We start from the raw sequence: 27,212 nt of genomic DNA, 5'->3' as shown, positions 1-27,212 counted from the left end.
CGCAAGCTACCGCCCATAGATAACCAGTACAGACAATGAGCTGGCCACGGAGACGCGCATGCGCAAAGTGGGTCAGTTCATCGGGGTGCGCTGGACCAGCGTTGGTCTACGCTGGACTGTAAACACCATCGTTCGGGCACTTCTTCAACGCGGCGTGGCCGACGAACGTCGGTCTGCGCCGTCGCGCGTTGCGTTCGTCGACGTTGGAGTATGAACAGCCCTTTACTTCGCAGCCAATCAGATTTCGGCGTTACTCATTATGAAGGCCGAAGAAGGAATCAGGCAGCGCATGAACATAATCAGCCCTGCAGTTCTTTGTCCGTGAGAACGGCAGGGCACATTATGTTCATGATTCCTTCTTCGGACTTCATTATTAGTAACGCCGCAATCTGATTGGCTGCGGAGTGATAATAAGGAGCGCGCGACACCTAAGGGGGCGCGGAGATACAACTGATATTCCCGCCAAACGACTCAGTTGGGAACCGCACCGCGACGCCACTGTCTTGTCGCACGCTTCCCATAGTACTGGGAAAGCCAAGGACGCAAGCCCGTGGTCCTTGGGTGCGTTCAAGAGGTATTCACACGGAGAACTCTGCCGACAAGTATCGTGACGTCAGCAACACGGGACACTCCGTCCTCGGCTCTAGCATTCACACGGACGGCGGGGAGCCGTGAGGGATATCAGTGTTACCAGCTGAATTTAGCGGTGGCACTCTCGACAACAACGCCGCGGAGCACGCTGAAGACAGAGCTGCGCCGTAGTCGAGAGTAGGAAAATCGGGGCGCAGAGGAACCGGCGGTAAGCCGTTATGGCAGCAACGCTGCTAAGAAGGGACGACAACGACATTCTACTCACTGAAAGAAGGTTCCGGGTGAAAGGTTAAATGGTGAAGAAAGAACTTGGTATACAGAACCACGAAGAGCTGCTAGAAAGCGACTCCATGGAGTATCGACTACTCTTTCGGGTGCACCATGACGTATTCGGTGAACTACTGGCCCGCGCCCGTCCGCGAACACAGAGGCCAACACAGAATACAGAGACAGCCGCAGAGCGCATTCATGCACTGAACCAGAGATGGCGAAATTACTTTCAAAATGTAATTAAATTACATTACTAATTACTTTTTGAAAACTGCAAAAATGTAATTAAATTACATTACAAATTACCGCAGACTAAAAATAATGACATTACATTACAATTACTTCCCAAAAGTGATGAAATTACTTTGAAATTACTTTGACATTACTTTTGAATACCTCGAGGCAGTAAATCTTGCTCATTTTATTTACCGTATACACCAACACAGTGTTTACAAAACAAGCCCTCGTTTGCCCACACAGCGCGTGTACAGGAACCAGATCCGGCAGAAGCGAGGCGTTGCGCATGCGCAGTACCGACAGCAGCGCCATCGCAGTGATTTCACGTCAAAGAGCTGAGTTGGTCTATATTTACCAAAACTCACATCTTCCTGTTTACATCGCAATAACCGCAACAATAATTTACACCGCTTCTTTAGATGTGACTCAAAAAGACAGTCGACTCACCGGTTTCGCTGTTTATTCAACGGTGAAGGTTTTTACTAAAAGGGTGATATTTTTCCGTCTGTCTGATTTAGAAGTTGTAGTCCGTGTCAATTTGTTAAGTCGGGCAATGGCAGCTCGTTCTTTCAAGGAGTCGTCACGTCTCGCTTCTGCCTCGGACGTAGTCGAATTTTCTCCCGAGAGCACTATATACTCGGCGATGACTTTTCTTAGCAATGCAGTGAAGAGGAGGGGAGCACGCGCACCGCTTTATTCAGTGCTCCAAATGGGAGAGGGAACGCGTGCCTGTACCCTCCACTGCATTGCCAAGAATAGTTGTCGCCCAGTATAGTTGACCTATCCTCGGACATTTCTTTCAAGGAGTATTTTTCCGAAACACCTGAAGAGTCTTAGTTCTTGCGCATTGTCACGCAAAGGGCCCTGATAATTGCTAAGCAGAAGCGTCGCCAGTTGAGGAACGGCGCGAGCTTCTTAAATTGTGTACTTTCCCTACAAACGGGGGGCGATATCTGCTTGTAGGCTTATTCCCGAATAAACTTCCCAAGGGAAGGCAGCGAGGCATACCGCCAGCGAAACCTGCTTTGCTCGAGGACGCACGAAACGGTCTGGGGCTTTGACAAGGCATTTGGAATTAACTTTTTATTCCGGTCGTTTGTTGTTCACAATGGTCGAAGCTTACGGTTTGGCCTTGCTTGAAGAAAGTACAAGACTGGGGATCTGTTTGTTTTCATTACGAACCAGCGCACAAGTAGACAGGTAGTCAAAATCCAAACACACAAAAAACACACTCACACAGCGCTGAACTATCAACTGATTTGTATTTCAAACTTCCTCTTCTTCGACCCCAAGGTTTTGAATTATGTTTAACTCACTGGTGATGTGCCCGTCGCCTTGTAGCCTAGGAGCCGTTCATCCCTGAGCTGACGCACCGTCAGCATAGGGATGAACGGTGGAAACTACGTGTTTGTTAGAGCAGTCACACGTCTATCGTTCGCCACGTAACCACGCTCTCGTTCCTACCCACACGCAGAGAAAGAGACGGGACACGTGATTAAAAGAAGGTGTTTGATTGGTTCTGGTTAGCTTGCAGCTCCCACAGCACTGTCAGCTTAGAGAGGAACGAAGTATAGTGTCGTCGTGATGACGCGACGCCGTGCTCTCCGTCGCCTTTCCAGCCCTCCTTTGTGTGTGTGTTCAGCTCTTCGTACAAGGCTTTGCGCTCAGGTGGCCGTCGATTATTTCCTCTGATGCTCTTTTACAACGTTTTGCCATGCAAAATAATGTTTCTCGTCTTTCTTAAAGCTTGCGAATGAATTTTCTAATTTAGGACAAAAGTAATTTCAAAAGCAATGAGGAATTGTTTCGAAATTACTGCCTGAAAGTAATTCATTGCATTATTAAATTACTAGCCCGGAGAAGTAATTCATTACATTACTCATTACTCCAAAAAGTAATTTACTTACTGTAATGTCATCATTGCCATGTCATCACTGCCATCTCTGCACTGAACCAAATACGTCACTCACCCATTGTGAATGGCGCAAATTGTGGGAACCGCGCGAACATTTCTTCGCCGATCTTCTTCCATATTGACGCCTTGAGGTTTGGAAATAAACGTTCGGCAGCCCTCTGCCTGGTTAGGAATAGACATGAAGCGAAAAATAGGGGCTCTAGCCAAAAAATTAATAAGCATTTACCCGACGACTGGGCAAACGAGTCTGGTGTCGCTATTTAATACCAGCTAGAGAGCGCGTATTCTAACAATGTGTGTGTGTGCGTGTGTGTGTGCGTGTGTGTGTGTGTGTGTGTGTGTGTTTTAGGAGTCTCCGAGCTCACGCATCCAAATGCCGAGATAACTGGAGGTTAATAAACCCTCCGCTCTCTTCTTTTTATTTATTTAAGTGTTCATTTTCTTATTGGTGTGTTCTTGATGCCCTATCGGGCATTATACATAGCAAGCTGTAGACTGCTATAAACGATGTCGCAGCTGGCCTTTTTTGCCTTGCAGTTGCCGCGCAACGATTCAGATGGCGGTTAACTGGTTCTGTCACCACGTTTTTGTTGTTTGTTTTTTTAATATATATCTTTGCCGGCCTAATTATATGACGGTCTCTGTCGGATATCCACGCTCTATTTGGTCTCGACTACCCGGCAAGCAAGCAAGGCTCCCAACAGAAATCCCGCTATCAAGTCTACTCAGGTAAAACGACACACTTATAGATCTATGGAGCGCCGACTTCCCGCAAAGCCATCAGGAGAACCAATCGCAGCAATTTAGGGAGAGATCTTAACGAATGAAGGTGCAAGTAATATGCCTAAAATCAAAAAAAAAAAACTGTTTTTGTTGTTCATTTATTTATTTTATTTATTTATTCCGCTTAATGTGCCCACAAACAGCTTGAGGCCTTATTAGTGCGCACATATTACAAACAATAAAATAACAGATACAGAGCAACAAACAAGCAAGACGTGATTTAGAAAAGATAAAAGGAAATAAATAAAACTACGGTGAACATTGGGCATGGTGAATTATATGCTCAGTTACAGATAAGTAACAAAGATAAGTCTAACCTTATCTTTGCAGTACAGTGATCTGATAGTCTCTTCGAGTGGCATGTTTGTCTGCTCGACCGCGTGTATTAATAATAATAATAATAGCTTTATTTACCATGTATAAGCATGGTGGGGGCTGAGGAAAAAAGCTTTCCAATCAGATCTATGGATCTGCTTAGACATAGAATTCGTTCGAAGCAGTTTGTGTGCTCGTTCATTTTGTATTTTCATTGGTATTTCTTCGAAATGCTTACAGAGCGATTTTCGTGTTTTATACTGTTAGTATTGCTACTCGGAACAAATCAAATCAGTAATTGTATTAAGGGCGGAAGGGAAAGCTTTACCTTCACCATTTTTACGTAAGTGAAAAAAAAGAAAAAAGAGACTATGGTAGAGAAACACAAAATATACGAAAAAATTAGGGCTGAGCACTTGATCCATCAACCTACCGATTAATGCATTAATATTATAATCGCGATTAATTTTTTTAACCCGTTAATCTAGAAAATTTTGACAAAACAATGTTAACGCTTTCACTGCGCAGAACTGGACGAGTGAAGATGTATGAGGGCAAACTTTAAGTGAAATTTTGAACTAAACTCTAGGGGCGAGATTTGTAATACCAAACACGTGCAGTAGCTTGTACGTGTCCCAGTCAACTTGAAATGTACGTTTAGTGTAGCATAGACTATTTGCAGCAATATATTGCTGCAGATTATAACCGAACTTCTTTGCCTCTGCAACTGAGACGAGGCGTCAAAAAGAGATGACGTATGTCTCACGTGATGCGCGATCCGCGGGGGAAAGTGGCGGATTTCTCCTTCGTGTGGATACTCCCTGAGTAGCGGCTCTGGGAGTCAAGGAGATAGCGCTCCTTCCACTATGAACGGCAAAGAGCGACTTCTGGTGCAGGTTACGTCCGGAGTAAGGGTTTTGCGGTTTCGTACACCGATTTCCGAGACGGTAAAATCCGATTCACACGACGGACCGAATCGCGATTTTTGTCCGCGGACCGTGTACCACGTGACCACGACGCACCGATTCCTACGATCCGCGCCTCGTCCTCCGCAGACGCACGGACTGATAAAGTCAACATTTTTTTAGACCACCTGAGACTGGGTGGAAGAAAGAAGACGACCTCTCAAACAGACACAGCTCCTTTTTCACTCGAAGATTTTCGGCGAAAGATTGACTTGAAAAGCGTTTAGTCTGGCAACGGTACAATGTTTTCTGTGTCTTGTTGTTTGTTTGTTTTTACCGGACCGGATGATTAAAACAAAAATTACGTATCGTTGTGTTTTGTGTGTTCGCTAGTTCACTTTGTCAAGCAATTCTTGATTCCTCGCGTGAAAGAAGCTGCAGAAACTTTGTCCGGCTGACGCGACGCATGTTCCGGTACTCTTCCGGGTCCGTGTCAAGAAGCTCCCGTCAAAACTCGTCTAGCAAGCCGCGATAATTCTTGCGCGTCCAATCGGGCTTTCACCGATCACAAACTTTCTTGTGGCTGTGGTGTGCTTGAGTGTTGTGCACGAGCGCGGAGTGCGGGAAGTCATCTCCAAACGCCCCTCTGCCAGTCCAGAACTTCGTCGCTTCTACACCTAAAGACCCGTTCACGCACTTGCAACCGAATAAGACCGAGAGAGACGAGACCTGTTGAAACCGTTGAAACATTTTAAAATTTCTAAGGATGAGAGAACACAATGGCACGGTAGCGCCATCTATGCGCAAAAGTTTTGCGGGATTTCCGAGGTCAAATGTGCGTAATACCTAAAAGAAAGGCTCGTTTATATCGTTGACCAAAGGTTTCCGAGCCAAGAAAGAAAGGTTAATGCGCGAGAGAAATAGAAAATATGCCTTACCGCCAAGTTTACACCGCTACCCAATAGATGGCGCCAGTGTATAGGTTCCAACTGGGTTCCAAGTCACCCGATCACCCGGTTCTAGGAGCTCGGAAGTGTGTGAGCGGGCCAGGACCATGCCTGTGTCACTGCTATGCCTTGGTTTAGTAAAGCCAGTGGCGCGAAGCCTATCCCGGTGTTCTGTCTCGATCTGTACGTACCAGTGGCGTACGATTATTTATCGCGGTAGCAAACATTGATTTCTTTCTTGGACAACGGTGCCATGGTACTATGTTGGAGTTTCGAGGCAGTGTGTGTGTGGTTGAAAAAAACCCGAGACTGCGGGTAAACGACACAACACTAAAAAGTCTCTACTGTGTGTGTGTGTGTGTGTGGGGGGGGGGGGGGGGGGGTGAAGCGAAAAGGTTCGGTCTGTCCTCGCTGGCGTCTGCTCGTCGTGTCCTTCGTGTGGATGCGCTTGGGAGACGGACGAACCGTGCATATGTCGTCACGTGCTCAATCCGTCCGCGGATCAATCCATCGTGTGAATCGGCCATAACGAGGAGCGAAAGAAGCGCGGCATGGCGCATTTCCGGATCGCTGACGAAGTTGCAGTGCTGAAAGAGAAAACACAGACAAAATGGCGGGAAAAGCTGCGTCGGCTGCGGCGTGCATGGGTCTGCGGTTTGCTCGCTTTCGTTAATGTAAGGTGCTCAAGGTAAGACGAACAACGCCTTCGAATTTCGTTTCCAGCTCTGGCTCTTTTCGGAAAATGGGGCACATTTCCTTCATTTTGTATATGCTCATAAACCACGCAAACGTTCATTTGACGCCCTGTTTTGATCACCGTTGCACGGAAACTCTGTGATTATCGACGATAGTCCTGTCCTTGTTGAATGGAGCAAGGCACGTTAACGTGACTTGGGGCGCGGTTGGACACCGACGCAGAACATTATCCCGATTGTTGTTTCGTTTGCGTAGCTAAATCGGGGTGTATGCGAGTATGAGACGTTGGCTTTGTCGATTCGGCCGACAAAACCTTGATCGACAAGCGCGGCCGACTTCCCGTGTGTATGCGAATACAGTCTATACACGAACTCATCTCTGTTACGTCACGGCGCGGTGGTGGCGCGCCGGTCGCACTTCTGGTCTGGGTCTGTGGGCAGAAGTCCCCATGCCAGACGTGTATTCCTGCGTTGTTTTGAAAGTAACCAGACAAAAACCTGCCTTCTCGTCAAAACGCCGCGACTGGGGCCGTACCAAAAGTTTCGAGAAAGGTTTGAAGGTCAGTTTTCTCGTGCTCGGTTCGTCCGAGAATCTGGATATGTGCCGTGAAAAGGGGAAAGCAGACGCCGTCGGACGATTGCTTGGGCGGGAAGCACTTTGGGTTGAATTCACGGACACTTATGGTCATCAGATTTATTTGTTTCCTTCACCTGCGGACTACGTTTAGTGCGCCTTCAAGTTCAAACGGCCGCCTGATCGTTCGAACTGTCGTCTGCTCTTTCAAACGTTTCTGCTTGTCGTCTGCTCTCTTAGACGACCCCGGCCCGTACACCAAATGTTGGCCCGGTACTTGCGATAAGAAGTAAGTGCAAGCATCAAAAGACTTAAATTCGAGGGTTGGTAAGCAGGCTCGGTGTAAACAGTAGATACAAGGAGATGTTGATCATCGTTACCAGTGACCATCACCGACTTGTTAGGCCTAATTCACTTGGTCCGATTCTGCTTGCGATTTTCAGTATCAACGTCGACTATCTCAGCTACGGTTCACGCTTTTGCAGCCCGAGCGGCGTCGCGACTGAAAATTGCGAGCGAAATCGCATCATGCGAATCAGGCTTTAGCGTACATACTGCGGCGTCCACGCGGAATGAATCGCCACATGTCACATTATTCACGCGAAGTTTTGCGGTGTAACGAGCCTCGGTAATTTCGCTGATGCCGCTCAAGTAGTCAGACATCGCCAGGAAAACGTAGAATCAACAATTCGAGCGCGAAAAAGGGCAGGGGGACTCACACCGACGCCGACAACATCACGTTCCAATGGTTTGTTTATGGGCGACGGCGAGCTTTTTGCCCACACCCCCATCGCGCATGCGCGGCGCCGGTGGCGTCCGCTAGGGGCGCTCCGGTTTGTTTGTAAACATGAGTTGGTGTATAGGAAGTTCGTAAAGAGGTGCGGAACAAGCGTACGGCCGTATAAAAGTATCGAAACCGGCGGCATAGATTCGCCGAGCTCATACTTAATTTTGTGTTTGGTGAATAAAAGGTGGGTACCTAGTCCCATGACACGTCTTGAATTTTCGAAGTTTACTCCAATAGACAGATGGGGTACAGAAAATCATTAAATTAGTACCTATTTTATACAGTAGTAATCCACTTCATGGGCGGTAGAGGTGTGCGAATATTCGGTTAAACTTTTCAGTTTTCCTTAAACCGTTATATGAGCCGGTTTAACCCGGTTCGAACCGTTATTTTCTTCCGCTCCGGAGAAATATGAGAAGCGTAAACTGAACCAAACCGAAAAGAGTTTCGGTTCGACACCCTGTTTACGATGGACCGCAAAGGACGCTACGAGCGACCGGAGCCAATTCATAGCTCAGAGGGCGCCACGTGTCGTTTTGATTGGATGGGGCGGCGCGGGCTAATCGAACCATGGGGAATAGAAGGGTAGGAGAGGGCATGACGTCGGCCGCATAGCCTTCACAAGCCATGCTCCCTTGACGCCTCGTCTCTTTCTCATTTTCCTCCTTACTCTCCTCACTTACCATGCCAACGTGACCACATCACGTGACCGTAGCTAGCCTTCGTCTTGCTATGGGGTACTAGAATACACCACAGATCTAGCCTTCGATCTGATAAAACGTACCGGACGGAGCGTGCGCAAGCCTGCATGGAGTCCTTCTACAATCAACCACCCATCTCACACGTGACATGTCACGCGCACCAATCGCCAGAGAGATCTGCGGTCACGCTGGTCACAAAATCGTTTAAACTTTTTATGACTAGGCTTCACCAATACTGCAGCGTGCCCCCTCCTAGTACTTCTAACCATAGAGATCATACATACTAACGATACTAACTCTAGAGGAAAAGGTCCGCCATTTTCCCATACATTCTGGCTGCCGCAAGCGGCGGAGCATGCAGGCAGACCCTCGGGGTCCCAAACACGGTTACATCATCAGAGCAGTTTCGTGAACTTCAACAATCCACGAACTTATCGGTGTAAAGATATTCGCGTTCCTTTCGAAGCTTTCCTTTTACATAGCGCGCAGATGTACGGCCTCGCGTTAACGCTAAACTAAACCATATACCCGGCTTCGCCGGTGGGGCGCGGGTGGGCGCGGTTGGGGAATACGAAACTACGCAACCACCAGATTTCCGAGATTTCGCAAGAAGGGAAGTTAATGCAGCGTAATGACTTGATTGCTTTTTATAAGCGTTAGAATAGCTCACAATTTAGTTTACAACGTTAAATTATCACTGTTTATATTGCTGAGAGTTTTCACTCTTCGCGTTTACCATCGCGACTGCCGTCCTTCAGCTGGCAACGTTGCTTTCTTTCTCTTGTGTTCTGTCGCGCTCTTTCGCGATCTTTCACTCGGGACCCCGGGTGTCGGCGCACGGGATTTGACACTCCTCCTCACCCACCTTTACCCCCCTGCTTCTAACCTCCTTGGTGCGAACTCACGTATCACGAGACAAGCTACCAACTACGGATTGGCTCGTGTAGCTTTACCGGCTTCGATCGAGAAAATAAAACACGGCTTTTCGACTCGCATAAATGTTTATCTTAAATCTTTGATAAAGAATTTAGAAATTCTTTATCAAAAAAAGTGGGACGGCATGTGTCAGCGACACTTCTATTGTACTTCATAGTAATGGATTTCAGTTTTTGAATGATCGGGTAAAAAATTAGTCAACTTTTACGAGGTGCTGCTTTGCCTGAATAAAACTAGTTGAAAGTTAGCGCCTGTCCTGTATACTTCTTGTCCTTGTCTTTTTTTTTTTTGCGCTATTTTATATTTTTGCTAAGATGAACCAACTAGCCCAACAATTCGTACCCTACTAAAATAAACTACGCATCGCAGGAAGCCACAGCTCCGTGAGAAGGTGACGCAAGCGGTGGAAATAAAACGCAAAATGTTGAGCACACGAAGTTACCTGGATCAAAAATATGCAAAATATAAACAATGTTTATCTATGAGTCGATGTCCACCCAAGCCTTTCACCCAACCTATATATAAAATTATGGGTGCCTGTAGCATTTATTTCAGTGAAAAAAAAAAGGAAAAATAATTGTCACTAGGAAATACGATATTTCATTTCTCACCGACAAGTTTCTTGATTGAAATAAATGCTACAGAATCCCAAAGTCTCAAATTCCTGTTTGATGAATATTATGCCTCCTTCCACGCGTAGTGTGACTCGTTCAAGGTGTTCAAGGTAGTGCAAGGCTGGCGTGACTGGCGGGACGTTTTGTCGTAGTATAGCGTAATCGAGCTTGAGTCAAACCAAAACAAACCGTCAAACGCCGGCGGGTTTTTCTTTTTTTTTTTTTTTTTTTGGTTAGACGTTTACGGCAATTACTTCAGTAGAACAGTTTCTATTTCTGTGCGCCCCCCCCCCCCCCCCCCCCTCCCCAAAGCACTTCCGACGCCCCTGGCTTCTTTGTTCAAAAGTGGCGATGTGATTTGAACCCTTACCATTAAGGAATTGTGATTTGTCAACAGATTGCACATGACCATATGGGCCGCGTTTCAAATATTTTCAATCTGTCCGTCTTGTACTTTTGCCTTCGAAACTTCCTTCTTTGCTCCACAGCGTTGCTCTATTTGTGCTGTCATGTGATCCATTAGAGTAGATGTGGAACATAGCCATCGTTACTAGTGCATAACAGCACCCCCCCCCCCTTTTTTTATTTATTGATATGGCCGAAACAGCCGGACGACACAGAACTCCGAAGCCGATATATGATGCAGACATCTACGCGCTTCACACCTTCAGAACTTTGCCGAGGCGTCGATTCTTGATCGGTATCGAAGCGTGCGAAGCACAGAGAGGCAGCGCTTCGGAGTGTCAAGGAAGCTTCGATAACGCCACGAGAGCGGCGAAAATTGCTTTCGACAAGTTGTGCCTCTTTACTGCGGCCAGCGCATTCGTAAAAATGTCCATGTGTTCTCAAAGGCAAGTCTCACCTTTAGCAGATGGGTTTAGCAAACTTCTTCGGCGAATGACGATGGACGAGTAGAAAATCTGTCTTCAGCACGCTGCCGCCATCCTCTGCAACGCTCGCAAAACCGCGATTTTCGTTCATGAAAGATGGCCGCTCGATGGCCGCCGCCGCACAACGGGAAGCGCACTGGATTGGAAGCGCGATGGATTCGAATGATCCGAATCAATTACTATCCGACACGAGCCAATCCAAGCTACCTGTGTTGTGTACTGCCCGTCTGCACGAAATGGCCGGTTTGGGGGTGCAGCAATACTCCAAAACCCTGAACAACGCCGCAAGTCCCGGGGAATTGAGCGACGTGGAGCGTCTGGACGACTTCCCCGAAGCCCATTTCAGGGGAGTGACGCTTTCCTTGAGTGAAGAACCAGAAGCGTCGTCTCCGAACCCGACGACAGAACCCCGCACCGTCGCAACTTCGTGCCTCGTCAGAACTCGTAGTTCCGGAGGTACGTTGTGTAGTGTACACCAAAAGTTTGACACGAAACACTTATAGCACTCTGCACAACCAACTGCACGACCAAATCTCTTCCGCGCGCCGAGAGCATCACGCACTCGGTCAGCATCTTTCGCGAACTCTGCTTTCTCAAGGCTGGGGGAGGGCGGAGTCTGTCGGGCATCCGCAGGTGGTTGTGAGATGTGTGTTCGGTCTGTGGTTTCTTTCGGTTTTCTATTTTTTTTTTTTCGCGCCCTGTTTTTTACAGGCGGCGGCGTTTGAGCCATTTGCTTTTCGAGCGCATTGTGATACTTTGTTTGCTGCAGTTAGCGGTCCTTCGTGGTGATGGTCGAAGTCGTAGCGTCACACTCGGATGCCGCGTATTTCTGGACAGATCTTAGCACCAATGGCAACGTCACTGAGCAGTCGTCCGCAAGTCCTGCACCTGCGAGCGCCGTGCGGCAGTTTTCCAGGGAAATCTCCGAGGAGGAGACAAAAGAGTACTTCGCAGTGCGGGTGAGCTCCCTTCACTGCCCTATCATCTGTCCAGTGCTTGTTGTTATTTTGTGCGCGCGTTCATGTATACATTTGCACTTGTTTAAGTGCTGTAACTACTGCTTTGGTATCTGTAAGCCTCTCACGTGGCACGAGCACGTTCTTCCAACGGTTTACAGAAATTAGGTCACCCGCATTTTTCCGGGCGCGAGGATCGCTGTAGCCATCGTTTTGATAGCCAAAACAAAGTGTTTCCGGGGAATTGTACTTTGAGCACCTGGAGTGAAGCGTTGCGAGATTTCCAGGCAGTGCATGTCGTCAAATACATCTAGTCTAAGCATTTCTGAGACATCTGCAAGCGACCTTTCACCATTTGTGTAAGAATATGTCTAAAGAAGCCGTTATCGTCCATGCCATTTAACAATACATCAGTCGTGCTTCCAGACAACTAGAGAAATCAAACTATAATTTTGATGCTGCCGTAATTGGAAAACAAAGCTCGGTGAAATTTGCTACCTACTGAAGTCGTAGAATCCCGGACAAAAGCTCACCCATTTTTTCACCGACCCGTACAAAAGCTCACCAGGAGATACTTTCATGTTGGTCTTAACACGAGTGCGGACAACTTAGGTGCGTCAGCAAAGGGAAGAATTCGCTCTGGGTGCCGCCGCAGAAGGAGCAGAAGCATAACGGAAGGGGCCGTTGACATACGTGCAATCAAAGTAGTCCAGCAGGTCGCCGATGTCACCGGCAGACTTTTCCCCGATGTAGGTTAGTCCTTCGGGCAGAAGCTATGGTGGAAGGAACGCCAGCCTATCCAAAATCCTGCACAGCTTTCTAAATTGGTGATCTGTCTTGTACTTCTCCAGAAGGCCCAACTCCCATTAATTCAAAATATTTAAAAAAAACCTCAGCGGTTTTGTATATTACAGTTTTACTTCAGTTTTTCTTTCTCATCACCCTGAGATAAGTCTTGATTTCAAATACATCTACGACGCTCAATGGCGGAAAGAATTTAATTTTCCTTGCCATTCACTTCAAATATTACCGAACCCCAAGAAAACCAATGCATTAGTAATGAAGAGGCATTGTGCCTAACCTTTATGCGCGCGTTTAGCATGACATAAGCGCAATGAAAAAGCAAGGTCACCGAAGGGTGACTTCGCTTCTCCGGTCACTCTTCGGGGCCAAAAATTTCGGTTCACTAAGTTTCAGGGGCGTGGCACAAAGGTGCTCCGGCATACATTGAGTCAAGCAAGCTTGATCTTATCAGCTCCGCTCAGTTTCAGTGACCTAAATTTTGGTCCCAAATTGTTACTTCTCTGCCTGTTATGGCTTATCTGTCCACACCTTTCCATGGGGTGGGATGCCAGTTCTCCTAAAAATGTTGCAATGCCCATTGTGTCCGCACTTTATCCCAGCCCGTCCTTTGCCCGGGTAGCAGAAGAAAAAAAAGAGGTTAGCTTTTGTCCGGGTCTTTGAAAAAACGGGTGAGCTCTTGTCTGGTTACCGAAGTCGTAGATACACTGCTGTTCTCTGAAGGCATTGGATGGCTCCTCGCAACTTTACAATGCTTCGAATTTCTTGGCAACTTTTAATATTGTATCTGGACTCATTTGAAAACAGTTGCAGGTCGTAGAATTGATTCTGTAAGTCTTTCTAGACTTACAGAACCAACAAAACAAGTACAAGACTTTGTTTTGCCACTGCAGAGACTCTATTTGGTCATTGCAGTGTGATCGTTAATCTGAGGTATAAAAGACACGTCACATGGTAATAACTACTCAAGAACGCGCGGGTGGATTAGGGGGATCGGTGGCCAAGGGGCTAGCGCACACCAGCTCGAGCGAAAGCTCGCACTGCAAAACCGAGGGATCCTGGGCTCAACCCTCACCCCTGCCTGTTGCGACCAGGATGAGCATCGTACCGGCTTGCGGTTGTGCATCACTACTGCGTGGCGCACGCTAAAGACCCCAGGCTAGCGGTTGTACTGACCTGGCTGAATTTCTCGTCTACAGCCGAGACAGCAGATGCCCACTGGGGATGACTTCAAGGGATACTGAACCGAAATTTCAAGCTCACAAAACAAGGCTGGAGCAATAGGTGGGATGGTGCAAAACTTAAAAACATCTCTCATACAGCGATATCTCTAACGGATGGCCATATTTCTAGAAAAGGAGTGCGCGATTGAACACTGCCGACGAGTCATGTGACGTCGCGATTCTCATTTCCTCTCCTCTTCGCTTTGTCTCCTCGAGCCGGTGAACCGACTCGAGGAGGAGAGAACCAAGCTGCTTCCCCTCATTCTCAACGTTCCAGTAGGATTATGATTTCATTGTCCTCGCTTGATTGTTCCCTTCATTTCCAAAAATGCAGCCATCCATTTGAGATATGATGTACGAGTGATGTTTTGGAGTTAGTAGCATCCCGTTCAATGCTTCTGTGGCTTTATTTTTCGAAATTCAAATTTCGGTTCGGTATCCCTTCAACTTCTGGCCGTCTGAACATACCTACAACACAATTTTCGGTGCATTGTTCACCTTAACTGAAATCTGCACTAATGAGAATTGAACTTGCAGCCTATCTGTTTCTACTGAAAGCTGCTGTTTTGAGCTTCGAGTTGCTATTCATTAACTTTTTGTGGTCTTCATGCATTTCACAGTGTGTTCAACCACGCAGCTTAGTGTAAGGCACATGCAAGACATTTGTTCACTTCATCAAGCAAAGGGCTTTGCCAAACTACCGGGCACATAAAAGTCTGCATACTGCACTGTTGATCGCAGCAATGCAGAAATTAACTATGCACGCACCCAAGTCCAAACATTCTCTGGTAGCGATGGTTGCCAAAAAGTTAATTTATGTGGTCGCCAAATTCCGCTGTTCTTTTTGCTGTGACCCACAGGAGGGTGCCATTGAGAGAGCGGCAGATGAGTGCAGTCCCGTCTTGCTTAAGCACATCGATGGAGAGCTCAGAGGAGTCTGGCTGCTCACGGAGTGAGTCTCTCATTTCATCTCTCTTTCTGTACCTTGCAGGTCCCTTCACAAAAAGGATACTGCTAGTCAGTCATAAAATTAATGTTATCAGAGCAAGTGCTGCTATCAAAAAAACAATTGAAAAAAAAAATGGAAAACACCCATAAAAGTTATTCCAATTTACAAAAAAAAACAATATACTATAGCAGTCGCTAGGCATTTTGAAAATGGCTAGTTATAGTGACCATATAATCTTAAAGAACATTCCATTCATTGATTGCTGACAGCATAGCAGATATGGCAAAGGAAACTGTTGATGCATTGTTTTGGAAGCAATTTGGCAGGTGTAATGGACATGCATGTAAAAATTCTTATGGAGGATGGGGGGGGAAAATGCTTTCAGATTGGTTTGTAACAGTAAGTTTGATAGAGAAGAGCAAAGTGCCCTCATTTTCAAGAAAATGAAGATCTATAAGTTATTTCCTGATATGCACCAAATAGTAGGTTGTTGCTGTCAAATGTGAAGAATTTTCGTATGAATGAGCAAATGTTAATTATATGTTTCCAGCAGAAGAAAAAGAAAAAGGGCGCGTGACAATTTATAAACCTTGGCCAGCAAGATTATAGTGTCGCCGGAAATCATTTCGAAGATGAACGTCAGCGTTGCATCCTACGTAGCAAAAACGATGTGTGTTACAGACAAAATTTATGAACCGCTTAAAGTTGGGCAAAGTTTTGACACTATTCCATTCACTTTCCAAGTGAGAATACCATGTGTTGCATGCTTCTTCCTTCCACATTCATATAGTAACGAATGAATAAAGCAGATGAAGAATGGCGCCAGACTTTTTAAAAGTGTTGGCCACGCCTAATCTTCCCGACTCATTTTCTGAAGGACTCGCGGTTCCTAGCACTCTTCATTCGCAATTGACTGTACCTTGCAGGATTGACCACTGGGACACGGAGAAGGAGCGCCTGGTGTTTCTCACCGACTTCAGCTTGATCGTGCTCAAGTATGACTTCATCACGCTGCGGCTCCTGGAGTACCGAAGGCTGCACCTCAAGTCCTTCGACAAGGTTCAGATTGGGCTGCTCACCTACCCGGACAAGTCGTTCATGCCGTGAGTGCCGTCTTCATTTCATGATCTCTGGTCTTCTATATCAGCACCCGAAACTACATTGCATGCTGCTAAGCATCCATCCTTCTAGGGCAATGGAGAATCGGGGGGGGGGGGGGGGAAGGCATAGACTTATATAAATGCGTATTGTGGTGCCTATAGCTTTTTTCTGCAATCCACTGAGATATGTTTTTCTTCCCAGAGCCAAAAGGCTCTGGGGAACAAGATACAGTTCCAGCGGCAACTGCGCAAGGAAGGGAAGGCAATTCAGCTTCTGTCGACAATTCTAGTTCTCGAGTTTGCGGCCCCCTGCCAAGGGCCAGGAAGGATAAGAACTCTGGCGCCGATGTGGATGAGGCAGGAATGCACCAAAAAGGAAAAAGGTTCCAAAATCTGAAATTGCTTGCAACTTGAAATGTGCGGAAACCTGTCAGTTTTCCGAAGTGTTCGAGAACAGGAGATGGTCCGCAGTGTTCTCGGAGTCTCGATTCATCCGAGCCGATGAGGAGCCATCAGCTCGACGTTTGACTCCCTAGTAAACCTGACAACAAAGAAAGCTTTGAAATGTTTAGATGTCAGCATGCGTAAGAGTTATTTTTCCCTTCCTAACGAGGAGGTGTCAGGTAGTATGTAATTGTAACTGTTTAATACGCGAGCATTAGAATTACAGATGGTTCCATGGCTACAGATAGTGTCGTTTGCACACACGCACCAAGCTGTCCGTCGCCGACGAGAGTCGCGTGTCGAGTCCCTCTCTCAGTCGACGATCTTCAAACTTTTGTGCACCTCGCCGCTCGAACTGAGGGGGTCCCACATGAGGGGCAGACCTACTAGCCATCACGCGGACAAATATATGAGCCTAAGTAGGAATCCCCGAAGCCTGTGCTCTCTGTTCTAAACGTGGGATAATGGGGCGAACGTCCGTTCCATTGTACGGTAACAACCGCGTAACAGTCGCTAACGCGCGGCAGATGTTTTAGGTGAGGACTGCCACACGAGTCAGTTGTCGCGATTGATAGCGAAACAACCGCAGACATCGGACGGGTCTAAACCCCCCATCCCGCCCCCCCACACAGGAAGATTGGCGTAGCTCTGGATACGGTCAGGGACCGGCTGCTGCACCCCCGGGGCCGGAGTCTGGCTCGGATGGCTAACTGTGGGGCCTTCGAGGCTGTCACCCCCCTTCTCTCTCCTCTCTCAAGGTCTCTCCCTCCTTCTCTCTTTCTGCAACATCTCCTAGATGGCAGTGCCATAGTGCCGAGTTTTCTATGTCGCGTACCGGAAGCCGGCCGCCCCAGCGACTCTGAGGCAAAGCGCCGGCACCCCCGTTGGTCCCCCAAGTGACATAGAAATCGCAGCACTACCGCCGTGCGATCTAGGAGGTGTTGCTCTCTGTTGCATCACTGCCTGCTCTTCACTGTCTGTTCGTTCCTTCACTGCCTGCTATTTTCCGGGGTGAGGGTCTCCCAATTTGGGGGGCGCACAAGTGGGTTTGTCTGCCGCAACTTCGGTGCGCTAGTCGACCGACGAAACCGGAGCAGTTCGAACCCTGTCCAAACGTTTCAAACCTTTGACGCATGCTTCGAAGGTAAAACGAAGCGCCATGTCCCGTTAAAGAGGGGAATGACGCCGAAGTTTCCAGACCAAATTTGTTTCGTTTTGTTTGCAGCCCCCGCAACCAGGAAGGCGTACGCTGCTCCTGGAATCAGGGGACTGTTCTGCCGGCTCGCAAGGCAAGTGTGCTCACAAACACGGTCGGCGGAGAACGTGGTCCTCCCACTGTTGACGATCCTACGCCGTTTGCACCCCAACGAAAGCTGCAAGCATGGGCTCGCGTCTTCCTAATAGGCTCTCCTAATGCAGCCTGCGCACATCCACAGCAAGGCCGCCGCCTTTAATCTGTCATATCCTGTTTTTGTACGAGAGACGATTGAGAAAGAATTTCACGAGCCCTGTCATTAAGGCACCTAACTCATTTAAAACTTGCATCAATCACTTAACATACATTCAACCAAGGATTCAGAATCGCATAATTTAACTTGTGCTCAGAGTAGGAGTCGAGGAGCGACAAAATATAACGTGGCACCACGGCCGGGAAACTGGTCTCGCTTGGAGACATGTGTAATGCTATGGTCTTCTGTTGTCATGGATACCATTGGCAGCCGCTTTACATTGCCAGCTCAAGGAAGTGTACGGCAGTGGTGACCATGGCAACGAGTGGCCAAATAGAGCCACACATTTCAGTTTGCCACAGAGGAATGCGACAAACGGCAGCGTTTGATGACTTAACTAGGCAGTCTTTTTGTACAGGGAGATTTGTAGAGCTGCTTGCTATACGCATATTTTTTTTTCAAATTTCATATTGGACAAAAAAAACAAACAACATGCATGATAAACGCAGGTTGTCAAGACCGCTGCGTAAAATGTACTTTTGCATAATGGCAGCGGGTTAGCCCCATTGAGTGTGCTTCTTACCGAGCAACTGTGCACTGCGGGGACCTGCCCGCAAGTTCCGCAGGTATTGCTTCCCTGCAGTGCTCAGGCGCTCGATGAGAAGCTCATAAATAGAGCTCGCCCACCCCGATCGGTCAACACTCCAAAAAGTAGAAATATCGCAGTTCATCTCGAAGCAAATATTGAATAGTACATTATTCGAAACCACTATTTGAAAATTTAAATATTTGCACGACGCTAGTATTTGTAGTTCCTCGGCGACATCATGGTGTCACGCGATCAGGTAATGCGACGTCGCTGTCTTTCTGGTGTCATGCGACATCATGGGGTCACTTGGTGTCACCTGGCAACTGTCGCACTGACGACGTCAGATGAACACCGTGACATCATCAGCACGACTTAACTATGGAGGCCACGTGCCACGGACACGAATGCACCGAGAGTTGGCCATAATAATGCTACACACAAGGAAACCGTCTTTCCTGCCAAATGCAGGAGTGGAACCCCTGGTGCCGCGAGATCCCCTGGGTGACCTTCACCTCGCACCACCTGTGCTCCACGCCGGCGGGGGCACCCCAGCACGACGTCGACGGGTTCTCGAGGGCCCTGGCCCAGACCATGGCCGCGCTGGATCCGTCCACCGCGCCCCCGCCGCACCTGACCCGCAGCACCCCCTGCCAGGTGGTGCACGAACCCCTGGTGGTGACCAGCTATGTGGGACTGGCCGCGGCATTCCACAACATCAACCACTTGGGCTTCTTCAAAGCACGGGGAAAGGTCAGCTTCTGAGGACAGGCCCCGGGGTTTAGCCTGCGCCAGTGAGCGCGACCGTTGCCGCAATGCTAGTCGTCAAGAAGTTGCCGTTGCAGTCCCAGCGTTTACTTGGGAGCGACCATACTTCGGTTCGATTTGAAACGAGTCTGCAGTGCGTGGCCAGGGCGCAAGGGTGCAGTTTTGAGGGGAGTCGGTGCACACGTGTGCAGCCAGTGGAAGCTGGCCCAAAGGCTGCACTCTTGCACTTGCAGCCTTCTGTCCCCTCTTTCGTATTCGGGCGAAACGGAGTGCATTGTGCTCTTTTAATACAGCTCCTAGCGTCGATACTGGAAAAAAAAAAAGGTGCGTGAACTGTTGGGAACGAGCGTGTTCTGTTTGTACAGATTTCTTTTGTTGGTGTACGAGCGTTGAATCTTGAATCGTGGACTTTGGGAATTTGTCTTACGTTCCGGTGCTTGCCATTCGCTTTTTATGATTCCATGACCGAACCAAGGTTGGGCCCGATGTTCGAGTTGTGTCTGCCATGCAGGGTTACTCGGTGTAATTAAGATTTCTTGCACTTTTGATACTATGGCTAGACTTTCCTCGAAATTTGCGTTAAGCAATGTACCACTGTACAGTGCTTCCTCCATCTGCAAAAAAACAACAATACAGGCATACTATTATAGCCTTATTCCTTTTTGGAGACCATTTTTATTACTGTTGAATATAGGGCTGAAAGTGAGCGAAAAAGTGGCTTTCATAGCTAGCCATTTGGCCCGTACGAAATAAACGCTGGTTTTGTCCTCCGAGTTTGAGAGGATCGCATCACTGTGGAAAATCAAATGTTCTAGTCACCTCTTAGAGTGCCAGTGCTTACTTTTTCTTCATTGATTACCTGAGGTTATCATTACTGAAATTAAGTAAACTAGTCAAAAAAATTACAGTGGATATTTGTTTCCTTAGATATCGTGGATATTTTGGTACTGAAATGCGGTCCACACATTTTGACAATGTCTAGTACTAACAGCTGAGACCTAGGGGACGTGAAATTGTTAGGAAAATGGTAAACTTATAATTATAAAAAATTTTGAAACATAGCAAGAATCTGAAGAAAATATGTGAATGGATGTTACTCTATTGTATACTTAGAGTATATCAGGTTCTAGTTGTGTCAAGAAGTTTGTAATGCTGGTCGTGGTTTAAGTGTTCAAAAGAAAGCAAAGAGTCAAACATAAGTTTTGTATGTTTTGAGCTCAAGACAAAAAAAAAAAAAAAAAAAAAAAAGTGGTTTCCATCTACTATGCACCACTGTCCTATTTTTTATGGTTATAGACCATATTGTCTCCACTGTATGACCTAGTCCTTTTTAGTTACAGTACCGGGGAATTAAAAGAAGGGGCTATGTTGTACAGCTTGATCCTGTAGTCCTTGGCTTTCGAGAACGGTCTGTCGGTGTCGAGGTGTCTTTGCACGAGCATTGATTCATTGATTGACTTGACAAGAGAGCTTTTGATTTTCAAGCAGTTGCGCACTACTGGATTGAATGGCAGGTTTTGGAAGGGCGTCTGTTCCAAGTTTTTGATCCGAAAGCCCCGACTGATCACTGGTGCCACTCAATTCCCTATCGCTGAATGAGCCTACGTTACTTCCCCATTGTCCAGATGTTGTTGCAATATTGCTGGTTAAGTTTGATCGACAGTTCTCAATGTCGCTCAAGGCGTGTGGTTGCATTAAATTGCACGAGAGAAATTAAGTTGCAGAGCTGGGTAAAGATAAAGGGGCAGTCACACAATAAGAGATGTTGCATTTTTATTCATTTTTTCGTTCATTGTTTGTGCAACTGACATTCAGTTGCCTCTAGGTTTTGTGTTGTAATGACGAGAATGAAATGATGGACTCGTGAAGCCACATTTTGAAGCAGCGACATGGGCTGCAGAAGGTGTAAAAGCAGCGAGAAAACAAAATAGTTAATAAAAGCAAAAGCGCTAAGGCTGGTTGGCATGTTTACGTGCATGCAGAGTTGACGAACGCGGTTATCAGTATCAACTCATCTTTTCAAGGCTCTTTATATCCTGTAGGGCCAGAATTTCACGGAGATCTTGTTGATTGCGACGTCTTCACTCTATGGTTTAGTATCAAACAAAATCTCCAGAAACCGGTGTTGTAACTCCACTTGTATGTTATTTTTTGCTATTTTGTTTTTTCTGTCGGGTTTTGTAAGACCCTTGAATCATTGCACACCAGGAAAGTTGCATTTATATTAGCTTGGAGACAGCGTCGGCATCTCTAATATTTTTGCTGTAGTGCTTAACGAAAGCCCATCAGCTTTCGTTAAGAATATTAGTGCTATCTGAACGCAAAATCTTTGCCTGTTTATTAGGGCTGGGGGGAAAATTGCACTTATGTAGATGTTTTCTAGTTGAGTAGTGGGTCTCTGTGATAACATACTTGTCGATACAGTAGGCAGTGAAATGTCTTGGGTATTGTTAAACTGCTGGGTGAGCAGAGATGACTACGAAACCAGTAGTTTATGAACAGTTTGAGTGGCGCTTTAATATACAGTAGAACCTTGTTGATACGTTTTCCCGGCTTTTACGTTCAAAAATGCCGGTTCCGTTTTACTTCCATAGAGATACATGTATTATTTTCCTGCTTGTTACGTTTGCTTTTCCGCTTTTTGCGTCCAAAAGTGTCGGCATCGTGGTGCCTCGGTGCACCAGGCGCCAGGCTGCCACGCTGGCTTTGAAGTGGAGCTAGCGGAGCAAAGCCGAACCATGCAATGCGGGTTGCATGGCACGCGTGGGCACGTAGACGCCCATCTCCCCTTTATTCCTTTCCCCCTCTTTTCCTTCTGTCTCCTCGATGGGCTTTGCTGAGCTCTGCCACAGCTTCCCATCTTGCCCGAGTGTGGCCTTGGAGCACTGTTCAGACGGGGAGTGAGGCTGGCGAGGCGGCAAACGCTCATTCTCTCTTGCTCTCTCCTTCACCTGTCCTTCTCTTTCTCTGGCACAAGATGCACTCACATGCACGCTGTGCTTCTAGTTTCTGTTCCGCTCGATTGTGTGAACCGTGGTGTTTCGGAGTATCTGCACTTTGCGCCCATTGACAACGGTCATGGCATCACGAAAAAGGAAGGCACTCTCTTTTAAAGAGAAATTTGATATACTTTGGACGGTGGATCGTAATCCCAGCCGGAAGAGATCTGACATCGCAAGAGACCTCGGACCCGCGCCGTCAACTTTGAACAGCATCGTCACCAAACGAAAGGAGATCGAGGCAAAAGCTCCTTTTCATCATCCAGCCTTCAAACAGCCTCAAGGGGCAAAACAGGCAAAGTTGGGGTGTCTGAGTCCTCAACAGTTCTGTAAGTGCACATAAAATAAACCATTGTATAAGAGTTGCTTTCTCTGTCATGTAGAGCCCCCTAAGTGCGTTATCGGTGGTTACATTTTCCCGGATGATACATTTTTTTTTCGCGGTCCCCTGGAAAACATATCACTGAGGTTCTGCTGTATATATACTGAGATATGGCTACTTAAAGTGGGTGAAAGTGGGTGGACAAACATTACTGTTTGTCCCATAAAAGATAACAGATGTCTGTAGCTTAGAGTATGCAGATAACGTAGGTCTTTCTAATGTACAAAGCCCGTTTTCAGCTCATGAAAAAAAGGAAGTTTTGCGCATTGTTGATACACTGTGCAAAGTAGGTCTTACAAGATTTGGTTGTCGGAGGAAGAAACAATGCTTTTTGGTGTTTGAAACTGTGGTCGGTTTGCCTTGCTGCATACCCGACCCGGAGGAATAACACGGAGCCAACGGTTTCAACAACAAGAAACTACATTTAATGGGACATGGACGAGACGATTAACATGGTTACCAGCGGCGCCTGAGTCCAGGCAGCGACTCCCCGTGCGCCGCCTCTGATCTGCCTTATCAAGGCGGCGCATCCGATGTGCGCGTGGCTGGCGTGACGTCGCCGCCACGCGGGAAAAGTTCGGCTTGAGCCTCGCAGTCGGGCAACTTGGCTTGGGAGCCGCCAGGGTGCCCACACTTCCCCCCCCTCAAGCTTCGTCCGGCATGTCGATGACGGAGACGTTGTGGGCGTCAGGGGTGGATGGCGCTGTTGGGCGGACTGACGTTGTAAGTCCGGCCGGCGCCTGCTGGACGAGCGCGGCGGCTGCTGACGAGCGCGGCGGCTCGGTCAGCTCCAGCTTGTCGCTTGTCCGGGATCAGGGCTCCACCAGGTGGCTGCTTTGCACGTGGTCCTTGATCCTAGCCAGCTGCTGCTCCGTCCTGTAGAGGGTGGCCGCGGTCCACGATGAAACCGGCCGCCGTGTCGTTCAGATGGCGGGTGTGGCGACGGTTTCGTCCACGAGTCAGCTTCGTAGAAAACATAGAAGCAGACGACATGGGACTCAGTTGAGGGCTGAGCCTGACGTTATCTTCGGACCCCTTCCAGAAAGTTTGAAATAACGGATCTGAGGTGGGCACACAATCCTCTCCCCCCTCTCTTGAAAAAGGGGCAGATCCGTGGAAGTAGAAAACTACCCCCAAAATGCGAGAGAGGCAAAGCCAAGGAGAAAAAAAAAAAGGTTCCTCTCTCTTTGGTGTCACCGACGTCGCAGGTTATACCGCCGCCTTGGTGGAGACAAGGGGGTTTCCGGAACGGGACTGCCGTCAGTGTCGTTCCGGTCCTGCGAGGAATCTTCGTCTTCTGCTTGGAAAAATCGTTTAAGGTCGGTGACATGAACAGGTCCGGTTTCCTCACTAGACTCACAGTTAACTAGTTTGTAAGTGAGTGGCGAGCACTTTTCACGCACGCGAAACGGACCTTCCCACCTGTTGGCGAGGGTGGCTGCGAAGCCTCGAGCGGCGTCACTCAGTGGGTGAGTACGCCGGAGTACAAAATCTCCCACCTCGAACTGCAAGTCACGTCGCCCCCGGTTGTACTGTTCAGCCTGCTGTACCCGGGCGACGTCGAGATTTTCTCTGGCCTCTCGAAGGTTATCGGAGAAGCGCTTTCGCAGGTCCTCTGCGAACTTGACGTAGGGGCGAGGCCTTCCTCCAGACTCTGTAGAAAGGAGGCTGTTAGAAAGCGGGAATGCGAGCTCCTTGCCGAAATTTAATTGGGCAGGAGTGAGACCCGTTGACCGATTAGTGGTTGTACGGGTCGCGAATGCCAGCTCGGGCAGTTTCGCGTCCCAGTCCTTGTGGTGCTCTGTGTAGGCCACTAGCATCATCTTAAGGTTTCGATTTACCCTTTCCGTGATGTTTGCTTGCGGGTGGTACGGGGAAGTTCTTTTGTGTTTGATTCCCAGTACCGCGCATGCGTCCACAAACACCTTACTCGTGAAATAGGAGGCATTATCGCTTACAAGCTGTGCAGGAAAGCCAAACCTAGCGAATGTTTCGAGTAGACACTCCCAGATTTTTTGCGAATCTAGCTTCCGCAATGGAAATAACTCAACCCACTTCGTGAAGTGGTCGGTTACCACGAACAAGTACTGATTGCCCCGGGTACTACGTGGGAAGGGGCCCATGACGTCACAGCAACAAATCTGCCAAGGGCTCTGACTCGCGATTGGTTGCATGAGACCGGGGGGCTGGCCACCACGTGGTTTTGCCTTCTGGCACACCGAGCAGCTACGAGCGTATCGGAGCACATCCTGCCTCATGCCTGGCCAGGTAGCAATTTGGGATAACTTTTCGTAAGTCTTGCTCCCACTGCTGTGTCCTGCCAAGGCAGAGTCATGCATGTATCGGATGAAAAGCTTACGTAGCTTGCGGGGTATCACGGTCCGGAACGCCGAGCCATCCGGATCGTCGTCGGCCTGGGGGATGTAGCGCAGCAGGAGGCCGTCGTCGCTCATCAAGTAGGAGTCGAACTCCTCGTCACTTGGGCGGTCAACTGGACCTCTTGCTGCCAGCCAAGCGGACACGCGTTGGCAGAGTCCGTCATCCAGCTGCGCCTTGCGAAGCTCCTCGCGGCTCACCAATGTACCCCACCGTGAATCTGGGGATCCTCGTGTCGTGGCCGCGACGGTCACCAAGCCATGGGTATCCTGCAAGTGTTCCTCAGGAAGTGGAGCACGAGAAAGCGCATCAGCAACTTTGTTAGTTGACCCCGGGCGGTACACAATGGAGTAGTCGTACTGTTGTAGCGTAAGCGCCCAACGAGCAAGACGTCCAGCTGGATTCTTAAGTCCCCTTAGCCATGATAGCGCTAAGTGATCAGATTGAATCTGGAACGTTGCGCCATCTAGGTACATATCGAAGCGCTTCAAAGCATGAATAATGGCGAGACATTCACGTTCTGCGACACTGTAGTTGCGCTCGGCTGAAGTTAGCGTGTGGCTCGTGAAAGCAACTGGCCGAAGCACACCGCCATACTCCTGCAGCAATACAGCACCCAGGCCACAGTCGCTTGCATCTGTCTGCAGAACGAACGGCTTGTTCAAGTCTGGGAGCTGTAAACAAGCGTTGTCAGTCACGGCTTTTGAAAGGGCTGCGAATGCGCATTGTTGTTGTTCGGCCCAACACCACTTGACGCCTTTTTTTAGGAGGTGACCCCAGGAGGAGGTGGCCCCACGTTGGGCGCCATTGTGGTCGGTTTGCCTTGCTGCATACCCGACCCGGAGGAATAACACGGAGCCAACGGTTTCAACAACAAGAAACTACATTTAATGGGACATGGACGAGACGATTAACATGGTTACCAGCGGCGCCTGAGTCCAGGCAGCGACTCCCCGTGCGCCGCCTCTGATCTGCCTTATCAAGGCGGCGCATCCGATGTGCGCGTGGCTGGCGTGACGTCGCCGCCACGCGGGAAAAGTTCGGCTTGAGCCTCGCAGTCGGGCAACTTGGCTTGGGAGCCGCCAGGGTGCCCACAAAACGTGTACGTATTGATAAGATAACTTATTGGGTGGTTCAAGTCACCAGGATCGATCTAAAATGGACCGTAAAAATCGACGCCTGCACGTAGCAGTCTAAACTTTTCGTCAAAGGTGTATTTCACAGGTCGGTTTTTACAGCGAAGCTGTTAAGGGCTAGGTTCCCCAGAATTATGTCCGTGTATGTCGACACAAACCTACCTGGACAGCTACCGCCATCTATAAGCGACGGCGACAAGCACACAACCAGTATGGTTTCTGCCGTCGCTCGTAGATGGTGGCAACCTTTCCAGCTACTATAATAGAAGAATGGATAGTTGGGCGCGTTGGTGGAAATTCATTGTAGGAAACAGCGCGAAAAAAAGATCACGAAGAAGAAGAAGCAAACAGAGTATCAAGTACAGCTCCGCTGGTCTTCCTTCTTCACGAGAGTGGAAAGGCTGAACAATTTTTTCTTGTAAAATTATAAAGAGTACTTCTCTTTCTGTAAAAAATAAGGCCAAGAAACTTGCCAGGGTCTACGTCGGGCAGCGACGCAGACAACGGGTTCAGTAGCGGGGTGTGTTTAGCGTTTGTATTGATAGATGGCGCTACCTCCTTATCGCGACAACTCACTACCACCATGGTTTATTAAAATGAACATAATCTTTTTAAAATGTACCTTCGGTTAAAAAATAAATGCGGACAATAAAAGCAAAACTTAAAGTGAAAAGACACGTCTGCATAACGGCGGCACTTTTGCTGCCAACAAATTTCGTCCGCGTGTCGTCTGCTTTCTTTCGCTGGTCAGCTGCACCCTTGGACGTTGCTCCCGACGCCATCTATCAATACAAACGCCAAACACATCCCGCTCTGAACCCCCGTCGTCTGCGTCGCTGCCCGCCATAGACCTTGGCAAGTTTCTCGGCCTTATTTTTTACAGA

The 27,212-nt window shown here is 48.2% G+C and overlaps 1 protein-coding gene across 2 annotated transcripts; it reads left to right on the top strand.

Annotated features, from left to right (window-relative positions):
• The first annotated feature begins 11,313 nt into the window (after positions 1-11,313).
• Positions 11,314-22,938, top strand: LOC8040408 (tumor protein p63-regulated gene 1-like protein). 2 transcript variants are annotated; one of them, XM_029970157.4, is made up of 7 exons: positions 11,314-11,616; positions 11,998-12,119; positions 15,001-15,092; positions 16,016-16,192; positions 17,266-17,391; positions 17,859-17,922; positions 19,139-22,938. In XM_029970157.4, the coding sequence occupies exons 1-7, from the start codon at positions 11,397-11,399 to the stop codon at positions 19,430-19,432; spliced, it is 1,095 nt and encodes a 364-aa protein (XP_029826017.2). In that variant the 5' UTR covers positions 11,314-11,396; the 3' UTR covers positions 19,433-22,938. The 2 variants fall into 2 exon arrangements, with proteins under 2 accessions (XP_029826017.2, XP_029826018.2); XM_029970158.4 differs by lacking the exon at positions 17,266-17,391.
• Positions 22,939-27,212: the final 4,274 nt, after the last annotated feature.

Source organism: Ixodes scapularis, unplaced genomic scaffold (assembly GCF_016920785.2).
Source record: "Ixodes scapularis isolate PalLabHiFi unplaced genomic scaffold, ASM1692078v2 PGA_scaffold1__304_contigs__length_218370807, whole genome shotgun sequence".
Classification (NCBI taxonomy): domain Eukaryota; kingdom Metazoa; phylum Arthropoda; class Arachnida; order Ixodida; family Ixodidae; genus Ixodes; species Ixodes scapularis.
This window is presented reverse-complemented; position numbering and strand designations above follow the sequence as displayed.